Below are 11,277 nucleotides of genomic sequence, written 5' to 3' on the forward strand. Positions count from 1 at the left end.
CTTTACACATTTAAATGGCTATATGGGCACACTTGTTTTAAGACCGATTTGAGGGGATCCCTGGGTGGCTCAGCAGTTTAGTCTGCCTTTGGCCCAGGGCCTGATCCTGGAGTCCCGGGATTGAGTCCCACATTGATTGGGCTCCCTGCGTGGAGCCTCCTTCTTCCTCTGCCTGTGTCTCTGCTTCCTCTCTGTGTGTCTCTCATGAATAAATAAATAAAATATTTTTAAAAATAAAAATAAAAAAATAAAACCGATTTAATGTAAAGATGAAGATTTGAGGGAAAATGAGGAAAATTTTTCAGTGTGTGCCCTTATCCTGTCTCTTGCAGTTCTCTTTCTCTTTCTTCCTTTGTTTCTGTTTTCCTAAATCAAGTTAACAATTCCTATAAATATTCTTTGGCTTTATTGGTAGCCTTTATGTCTGGATAGGTGAAACCTATCTCAAAGTAGATCTGTTCATTCCAGCCAAAAATGTTAATCCATTTGTTCTGTGATGGATCAGATAACTTCTCATGTCTGGGAGTAGGTTAAATAAATAATTGCTTTTGCAATTACTCTTCCCTCTGCCTGGAATGTCTTTATCTTTCTCACCTTGATCTATTCCTTATTTCAAAGACCAAATGTAATAGCTTCTTTGATACTTTTCCTGATTCTCCCAGTTAATGACTCCTACTACAGGGTTTTCATACCTCTCTAATAGCTCATTTAAGATTGTTTTGTTGTTTTTTACATATTTCTCATTAGACTGTGAGGTTTTGGGGGTAAGAACTGTATTTTCTTAGATCTGATATTCAAGAAATGTTTTTGACCATTTATTCTTCATCAGATAAGCCTTCTACACTGTTTTAAGGACTTTACAATTTCATAATGGTGATCTATCATAATGGTGATATATCAATCACAGATAACCATAGTACAAACTAGAATGCAGTCACTGCCTCACAGAAGAAATCACTTCTTGCTGTGGCAATTAGAGATTATCCCAGGCTCATGGATGAATTCACATTTAAAATGCACCCTGAAAAACATAATAATAAAAAATAATAATAAAATGCACCCTGGAGGATAAGTATGTTAATGTGGAATTAATGGAATCTAGCTTTTCTGACTTTTTGATGGCTTTATTAGAAATACTTTAAGTGCATGGTAACTATATTATTTGACATTTATTCCAAAGCCTTAAATCTAGAGTTAATTTTCTTGTTTTTGATGTGAAATAATTCATCAGTTGATATATACAAAAGAATGTATTATGTGTGTTGCAGGAGAGGTATCAATTTGTTCACTGTCTTCGTGGATTAAGTCATAAATTCAGGAACTGATATTTAGGGTTTGATACTTTTATCGGTCTGAATGTTAATAACCAAAAAAGGACATGAAATTTTGATATATTTCTGTCCTGTTGTATTGATTTTCTTTATTCATTTTAGCCACAGATCCCTTTGCTTCTGTTTTTGGAAGTGAATCATTTGAGGATGGATTTGCTGATTTCAGCACATTGTCAAAGGTAATCTGCAATGATTAGTGGGAAAGTAAAAAATGTGTTTCCACCACTGGAGCAATCCTTTCTTCCAATTATGTGACCTCCTCACAGACATCACAACTTGATTTCAATAAATTACCGTAAATGTTGATTTCAGATAGAAATGATAGGTAAGTTGTAATTAAAGTAGACATATTTCTATACATAAAGACTTATGTCGATGGTACAGGTAATTACAATTTTCTGCTGACAGGTTAGTTCAACAACTTCATTTTTAGAGTCTTCTGCCTTTGTAAATGTATTTCTTCCAGTTGAACTAATTTTTCCCCTATTGACTGTCTGGGTCAATAGTTGTAAAATTTGGGCACTCATGCCACCTTCTCTGCATTGGTTACTTCATTTTATGTTTTGAAGCTGTTAGGGTTAGTATTAGGATAATTAATACACATAGTCCAGCTCTGTATGTCCACTGTCTATTTTCCAGTATAGCTCTAGAATTGATTCAGGCCAAAATAGTAAAATTAGTATATGTGAAATTGTCTACATCATCAGTTCTCAGCTGTATGTTATCCCCCCTCACTCCCCCTCATCCTCAATTATTTGGCATTGTCTAGAGACATTTTTGGTTGTCACAACTGGGAAGGGTTCTATTCTTATCTAGTAGATAGAGACCAGGGGTGCTATTAAACATCCTACAACACAGTGTCTAGCTCCCCAAATACAGAATTACGTCCAGTCCACAATATAAGTAATACTGTAGAAATTGTTGGCCTAAAGAGATCTAAAATCATTAATGTCTGATTCATTATACAAAAGTGAATCTTTCATTATTAGAAAGGCAGGGCCTTCAGATCCACATTAAGACTTGATGTTCCATGGGATCAATTTGCTTTTAAAAATTGACTTTCACGTTGTCTTTAATGTTTTTCAAGATGCCACTTTCTTTGCCATTATTAGGTCTTTCCTCTATTTAAGTGCATTGGGAAGTGTGGAATCAGTATTTTTTCCTTTATCATTTGGATCAGATACTCATCTGAGGAAAAATATATCATCCCTTTAAAATAGGCCTCAGGTGATTTTGTATTGCCTGAGGCTTGAAAAACTTTTAATCCAGAGTTGGCTTGTTTTGGTATGATCATATCAAACATCAATGGTGATGTTATAATCACTATTCATGTAGTACAGTTTTTTAATTTTTTTTAAATTTTTTTTTTTTTTTTTAATTTACGATAGTCCTACAGAGAGAGAGAGAGAGGCAGAGACACAGGCAGAGGGAGAAGCAGGCTCCATGCACCGGGAGCCTGACGTGGGATTCGATCCCGGGTCTCCAGGATCGCGCCCTGGGCCAAAGGCAGGCGCCAAACCGCTGCGCCACCCAGGGATCCCTAGAACAGTTTTTTAAAAAATTTCTCCCTTTTGGCCCCAAATGCAGAGGTTAACATGTCATTGTTGTCAGAATTGAAATAAATAAAGCTGCATAATACTGAAGATCATTCTTCTAAATGTTACATGACCATGTATATTTTGATTGGTATAATTTATATAACCATGTATAAACATTTCTTTTCAAACAAAGGTCAATAATGAAGATCCCTTTAATTCAGCCACATTGAGCTCTGTCAGCAATATGGCCATTAAAAAAAATGTGCTTGAGGAAGTATCAGTCAAAGGTGAAGATGTACCCCCAGCACTGCCACCAAAGATTGGAACTCCAACAAGACCCTGTCCACCACCACCTGGTATGAGAGTTGGTATATTTCCTAATATATCAACTTTTTGGTGTATTAGGAGATGCTTTTTTCTTCCTGAAAAATACTGGTGTCGGCCTTATTGACGTAGATGATGGGCTTTAAACAAAACAAGTCAGAAAACATGGCAGAAGCCTGCTATTGTCATCTATTCTGACCTCAGTACAGAATTACAGACATGTACCTAGAAAGCCAGCATCTGTAATGTGAAGTACTTTTCTGGCAAGAGCTCATTTCTTTTTAAATCATTTTAGAGAGGCAGTAAATGGAAAGAGGACAGTATCATTGAAATGGCTTGCTTTTTGGAAACTCACTGATTACCATTTGCACAAGTTTCCTTCACTTTGGTGCTTTAATTAAATTAATTTCTGTAAGAAGAGATTAATTTGAAGTCTCCTTCTTTTACTGCTCAATGTGAAGTCTTCCTTAAATCCTTTTATGTTAAAATATATGGCCTTTTTGGTATCCAGAATTCAGCAACATAGTGATTTAAAGGAATGTATTGTTTTTCTTTAAGGAAAATAATATTTTACTTCACTCAATAAGAGACTCCTTTATTTTATAAAAGTAATTTTTTTTTTGGTCCAGGAACAAATCTTAATGTTTTTACTGTTTTGTTTTTAACAAAGATAATAAAGTTGATGAGAAATGGCTAACAAGGCAATCCCCTAAGTAGGTGTAGTGCTTCTTAGGCTGTTATGTGAGAAGACACATCTGGTACATGCTTATTTTAATAATCATGTATCATTCCTTGGTAACGATTCCTTGGTAATTCCTTTTAAGCCACGGTAGTTACAGATTTTTATGCTTGCCTTTCACAATAACCTGCATATGGTATTTCTTGGGCTGATGAGTTTTGTCTTTTTTGGCTTAAAGTGTACAGTTTTTAATATTCAATTATGTGTTGAAAAATCAGGTAAACAAATTAAGTGATTTCTATATTTTAAGGAAAAGTAGCCTATATCTTATATTGCTAGAGGCTAAGGTTGTCAAATATATTAAAAAACAAATGAGTCAACAAGCAATACAACTAAAATGTGGGCAGAAGACGTGAACAGACATTTTTCAGAAAAAGCACACAGATGGCCAACAGACACATGAAAAGATGGTCAATGTTACATATCAGGGAACTGCAAATCCCAAACGACAATGAGATATCACCTCACAACTCTCAGAATAGTTAAAACTAAAAACTCAAGAAATAACAAGTATTGGTGGGTTTGTGGGGAAAAAGGAACCCTTGTGCACTTGTGGGAATGCAAACTGGTGTGGCCAGTCTGGAAAACAGAATGGAGTTTCCTCAGAAAGTTAAAAAGAGAACTGTTCTAGGATCCAGCAATTGCACTATTGGATATTTACCCAAAGAATACAAAAATACTAAGGGATACACACACCCAGTGTTTATGGCAGCATTATTTATAATAGCCAAATTATGGAAGCAACCGTGGTAAGAGTCCATCAATAGAAGAACAAAGAAAGATAAACGGTGGGTGTGTATATATATATATATATATATATATATATATACACACACACACACACAGTTGTATATATATATATATATACATATATGTATGTATATATACACACACCATGGAATATAAATAAAAAGAGTGGGATCTTGCCATTTACAATAACATGGATAGATCTAGAGAGTATAATGCTAAGTGAAGTAAGTCAGAGAAAGATGAATACCATATGATTTCACTCATATGTGGAATTTAAGAAACAAAACAAATGGATAAAGGGGGAAAAAATAGACAAACTGACCATAGAAACAGAATGGTGGTTACCAGAAGGGACGTGGGTGGGGAGATGGATGAAATAGGTAAAGAGTATTAAGAGTACACTTATGATAAGTAGTTCACAGAATTGTTGAATCACTATATTGCACCTCAGGAATTAATATAACACTGTATGTTAACTGTACTGGAATTAAGTTTTTTTAAAAAAACAAAAAAGTGAGTTTGCTCATTTAACTTTTATACCTGTAGGATGGCAATAGCAAAGTTATTTTTTAAATCCTAAGTAAAATAGTACACTACTGTATTAAATAGATCTAAGGATCTTCAGCAAAGTAAGCATGTATCACTATCGAAGTATCAAGGCAAAAAGGATGGTTTGTTGGAGAGAGCAGTGGACTGGGAGCTTAAAGATCTGGGTGCTAATTCTGGATGTCTTCAGACTAGCTCTGTGATCTTCAGTGTGTAATTTCGTATGTCTGAGCCTCAGCTGCCTGAGCTGTTAGATGGTGGCAGTAACTCTAATTTGCCTACCTTCCCAGGAATGTTGGAAGGATCTAGTAAGATATGAGATATGAACATCTTTTGTAAGATGTTATACTCATGGAAAGACTTTGTTATGATTGCTATTACCAGTTTAACACATTTTAGGAGAAGTACATATTTGAAAATATTTTAACACCTGTAATTATAATTTTCCTTCAAGTAAGTTTAAGACTTTAAAATTGGAGAACTTGTTTCAAAATGAGTTCAGCAACACTACTGTTGTTTGGTCAAAGATTAGTTTATCCACAACCACAAAGATTTAGGCCCCGAGCTTCAAAACATTCTCTATTCTTCAATTTGAAATATTGTAGATGGCAAAAAAGTAAGTGAGGTTTTCCAAGATAAGTTTTCATTGTGTTCCCAGGTGTCACATGTAGATCTAGAGAAAAATCAGAAGAATATGGTCATTTTTCAAAGGTCATTTGTTCCTATTGCCTCTAGTAGTTAGTTGTTATCAGGCTGAGATTACAACAGCAGAGGCCAAAAAAAAAAAAAAAAAAAAAACAACAGCAGAGGCCATTTCTGTCTTTTTGTCATCCTCATCCTGTTTCATCCTTTCCTCCCTCTCTCTCCTTGAGAACATGCTGCTTTGGTGAAGACAAGGTTTACACTCTGGGTATAAATACGATTCCTGGCCCGTTCCATTCCCTTTTGCTATTTTTTCATTTAGCTACATAGAGCTGCAATGTATTTAAGAGATTATGTGAAAAATTTGAGGACAGACCATTTGTGTAGTCATTTAAGACCATACTTTAAGAACGTACTTTAGGCCCTTACCTCCATTCCCCCACTCCCAGTTCTTTAATTCTCTGCGTGTTCATGGTCTTGTGTGTTTGTTTGCCATATTTGCTTGTTAATTGTAATGATTTTGATCCAGGGAAAAGACCCATCAACAAATTGGATTCTTCTGATCCTTTTAAACTGAATGATCCATTTCAGCCTTTCCCAGACAATGATAGCCCCAAAGAAAAAGATCCTGATATGTTTTGCGATTCATTCACTTCTACTACTACTACTACTACCACTACCAATAAAGAGGCTGACCCAAGCAATTTTGCTAACTTCAGTGCTGTAAGTACTGTGAATGGGCTGTTTGGGGGAAAAATCTTTCCATTTACAGTTTAAGGAGTTTTCAGTGATTACTTTGGAGTCTGCCAAATTTGCATCATTTTAACTAAATTTACCGATATACTAAAAATGATCTATATTCCTCCCCCAACCAAAATTTCTGTTTGATTCTCTTTTGAGGGTTCTAACATTGTTCCATTGCACAAAGGGTTTTAGTAGTCTTAGTCTTTGTTGATGTATACCACTTGTTTTGCAAACCCTCCCTTTTAGTCTTAGTAAACAATATAAATAAAATCTTGACAGTTACTGTTTTGCAAATTGTTATGGATAATGGACCATTAGAGAATCATTTGCTGTCTGCCCACTGGATGAATAATGGCAATAATGAGCTTGTGTATTTGTAACTGTGTATGTGTGTTTGTGTATAAAGTTTTGATGATTTCTAGAGACCTGCCAGCAACTATTATTATATGAGAGGATAAAGCCAGGGATTCTTTGAAAAGCGAAACTCTGGTTTTTATATAGTAGTGTTTTTAAAATATAAATGTCGATTTTATGAAATAAATACAGTTGTCAAGAGCTAAACAGTCTTTATTTGGACAGTTCTAATTCATTAACCTTCCATATTTACTCTGCATTCTTCCAGAGGCACACCAGTAGAAACAATGGAAAGGTGCTGTGATAACACATAGATAGGGCCAAAAGATCACAGAAATGGGGCAACCAACTATGGAGGTGTCGCTCTGGAGAGACATAAAGCAGTGATATATATAGTCCATCGTTCAGATAAAAATGAGGCTGGCTTGCTTTATTTATTTGTTTATTTTTCCAACTTTTGAGTCTGTACTGTAAGTTCCATTGGCAGCTTCTGAATGTGACAGAGTAGAATAGAATCAATATTTTGAATACTGGAAAATGGAATGTCAGAATTATACTGACTTAGCTTTTGGTAGAGTTTGAGTTGTTTCGAGCAAAGAATCCAGAATTACTCACTGTAGGAGATTATAATCCTCTATATTTAATATAAAGTAACGGTCTGTCTCTGGTACCTAATATGTTAAATACAATTTCAGCAAGTCAAAATCTTGTTGGAATAAGTCTTGAACAATAGCAGAAGCATTTTGTTTATTTCATACGTAAAAGTTTCAACATAGTATAATATAAAGCAACTCATAATAAAAAATGCCTGCCTCCCTTTTTTCATTATGAAAGTTTTGTTAAGTGTTGTAAGTTTTAAAGTCCCTCTAATTACTGGGGGGAAAACTACTGTTTTCAAAAGCCTGACAGTTTCTTTTCCTTTCATCCTGTTATGGTATTCCTCCATATGACAGGGCTTCAAACCAAGTAAAATTTATTAATTTAGTATCTGCCAATGTTGCTGTTTTAGGGAGATAAAAATATTTCCCTGACCTAATGTTAAGATTTAAGGTTTTGTTAATGTTAAGCATATGGTTTTATTTAGACCAAGTCAAAAAGTTCCCAGTGCCTGCAAAAATCTTTATAATGCACTAAAAAAATAATTTGGTTCACATCTTGTTTTTTATACCCAGTACTTCTTGTTTTATGTATAACAAAATCAGCACATTCTTTGCTCCTTAGTTTTTCTGTACCTGAGAGCAAGGATAAGATAGGAAATCACCAGTGGAATTAAGTTGAAATGATTGATCATGTGAGGATGCTTCCTGAAGTTGAAGTAACGTTTTGCATTACGTTTTGCATTTTATTAGAATAAAAGGCTAGCACTCCTGTTTGTAAATATCCTAGTTCACCTTAAGCATTTCTACTTTTTAAAAGTGGTTCAATATTTATGTATAGACTTTCTATCAGTAGACTACAATAATTTTAAAAATTAAACTCCATTTAATAACTGGTAAAACTAAATGTGTTTTCAGGGGGAAAAAAAATTTAACAGGTAACAAGACTATTCCCAGCGTTCTTTAGTGAAACAAGTAGTGACTGTCCTTTGTAACAACTGTTCTACTTATTTGCTTTTTTATTTGTTTTACTCTTTAACTTACTTCTTTGTTCATCCATCTTTTAAATGGCAGTATCCCTCTGAAGAAGATATGATTGAATGGGCCAAGAGGGAAAGTGAGAGAGAGGAAGAGCAGAGGCTTGCCCGACTAAATCAGCAAGAGCAGGAAGATTTAGAACTGGCTATTGCACTCAGCAAATCTGAGATCTCAGAAGCATGAAGAATTCTCCTGTCCTTTGTCAACCATACAATATTCTTCTTCCTGAATACTGAAGCTCTTTACAGTGTGTATCAAAACTACCTATGAGCATGGGAATATAAAAGGTTTGAGATTCCTATAAATGTGACAAAAGTTTGTTTTTGTTTTTTTGTTTTTGTTTCTCACTCCATTTCAGATTTGTCTTCCCCCACCCCTCCACCCGTAAAAGCAGTAACCCAGTCAGACAACTTCACCCAGGCTCCTGTTCTGATGTGCATTTACTGTGAGCTTTTGCCTGCTTGTGCTACTTTTACTTGTAAAGCTAGAGTACCCAAGCTTCTGCCTTCTGGAATATAGAGAAATAGTTTCATCCCTGTGCTACCCCTTGTTCTGTAGTTACTCTGATGATAGCCAGTGGGTTTCTTAAAGTTTGCAAGTATTCTTCTCTGATTTGAATGGTTTGGGGAGGGGAAGGGAAAGAACGTCCTATTTCTTTTATGATACTGCAAATTGGCTAGTTTAAAATGTATGTTTATATTTCCTTATAATTAAAATACTGTTCAACTTGTTTTTTATAGACAAGGAAAAATACTTTGCATAAACTGACTCCACTATTGAAAAAGGGATGTGTTAAGGTTGAACCATGATAGCTTCAGACTCAATCTTTTCCTAAATAAAAATGTTAAAGCCTCATATGTGAAATATATTTTTTAAAAAATTTCTCTGGATTTGAAGAATTTTAGATAAACAGATACCTCTCCATAAGTTTAAGTGCTAGACAGTGGAAAAAATATATCACCTAACATATATCCATCAGTATAAGGTAAGCAAAAGTCTTAACATGGCAGCCGTTCTACTATTGCTATGGCACTGTCTATCCCCTTTAGTTCATGGTAGGTTTATTTTTGTACTTTGCAGAAGAAACTTTTAGCAAGTGAGAACTGGAAGGTACTCTAAACTTTTGTATATATTTTTTTGTTTTCTTTAATGAAGGCTCACTTACTTCATTCGGTGAATGTAAAAACTTTCACCGAATACAAATAAGCAAAGTGACATGTATTACATCATATTATTGATTTTTGTCCATCTTTATGATATAAAACAGTTTATCCCCTTCCTGATTTTTACCTATAAAATTGGCAGGCTAATAAGAAAAATCTTGGTTTTTTTAATTTGGAAGAGAAGAGACCTATCAGATTGTCAAAGCTCTTCATGTATTAAAAGCCTATCTTCTGTAAAACTGACCTAGCAGACAAGCTGAGTTTGAAGTAGACTGTGATATAGGCTGTAAGTTGTGGAATAACCTTAGTTTTCTTTTAAGATCAGTTACTTAGATAATGTATTATTGAATACCAAGATAAAGAAAAATGCACCTACAAACTAATTAAAAGTCTCTGTGGTCACCAAGTCAAGATGGTATTGATCTGTGTTAATCAAAGTAACTTACTGCCTAGCCTGTGAATAAATTCCAAAATATCGAATTCATTTAATCTTGAAATGGTGCTTTTTTTCTCTCCACACACGATTGGACTTCTGTAGTTTAAAGCAAACTCACACCACGTTCCTGCATAACTAACTTTTTTCTATTTTTATAAATTGAAACATTTCAGCATAAAAGTCATACATGTGAAGCAAGGGCTGAATCATAATCATAAGGCTTTAATTTTGATAAACTAATCCAGTGGCCTAAGGATATACTGCTGAAGTTGATCGAGAAGGTAGTGTTGGGAGCTGTGATAGGTAGTAGTGGTGTCGGGTTTTGTTTCCTTCCCCTTACACTTCAGGATAAAGGTAAGTTGACTTGAATAACTTCTTTTGCACTGGGAAAATGAATAGATGTTTGAAATGCTTTTAAAATATTTTTTTTATTAAAAAAACCACTCTGGAAAATATTAAATATCTGTAACTTATAAACAACAACCTTCAATGTAATAAGTGTACCCTAATCTTATGTATGTTTAACTGGATTACATAGATTCTTATCTTTTGTTAAAATATGTATACTCAGTGGACCAATATAATATTAAAGTATGTATATGTTATATAAATCTCTCTCTCTCACTCTCTCTCTTGCTCTCTCACTCTCTCTCTCCATGCTCACTTATGTAGGATGAATGTTTGAGAGTCATCTGTGATTACATTTTACGTCATTGACTCTGGCTGCAGAGCCTGTGCTTTATTTAAAAGGACAGACAAGTATTCCCGAGAGCTCAGTGGCAGTACTTACAAAGTTTTAACCATCTTCTACAGACTCGTTCAAGTTTAGTTGGGCTCTCTTTATAGAATTTTCTCTGTTTCAGACTTCTTAACTGTAGCCTGTAATTATAAGAACAATAAAATTTAAATAATAAAGCATACTATCTATACATCCTATTTTAAATGGAGTTTTGCAGTTCTCTGTTATGTGCGTGCTGTGTCCAAGGAGGTGTACATATACAGTCAGCACAGATTAATATGTGTAAAGTGCTTGAGACAGTGCCTGGTGTAGAATAAATAATAAATGTTAACTGTTA

General features: G+C 34.5%; 1 protein-coding gene across 3 annotated transcripts in view; it reads left to right on the top strand.

Moving 5' to 3' along the window:
• Positions 1-10,812, top strand: part of EPS15 (epidermal growth factor receptor pathway substrate 15) — a 140,936-nt gene extending 130,124 nt beyond the window's left edge. For all 3 annotated transcript variants that reach the window (XM_055341670.1, XM_055341669.1, XM_055341668.1), the window contains 4 exons: positions 1,434-1,510; positions 3,063-3,225; positions 6,400-6,593; positions 8,639-10,812. In XM_055341670.1, the coding sequence (XP_055197645.1) occupies positions 1,434-1,510; positions 3,063-3,225; positions 6,400-6,593; positions 8,639-8,785 (581 nt within the window). In that variant the 3' untranslated portion in view covers positions 8,786-10,812. The remainder of the gene's footprint in view (positions 1-1,433; positions 1,511-3,062; positions 3,226-6,399; positions 6,594-8,638) is intronic.
• The last annotated feature ends 465 nt before the right edge of the window (positions 10,813-11,277 follow it).

Source organism: Nyctereutes procyonoides, unplaced genomic scaffold (genome assembly GCF_905146905.1).
Source record: "Nyctereutes procyonoides isolate TBG_1078 unplaced genomic scaffold, NYPRO_anot_genome, whole genome shotgun sequence".
Taxonomy (NCBI): domain Eukaryota; kingdom Metazoa; phylum Chordata; class Mammalia; order Carnivora; family Canidae; genus Nyctereutes; species Nyctereutes procyonoides.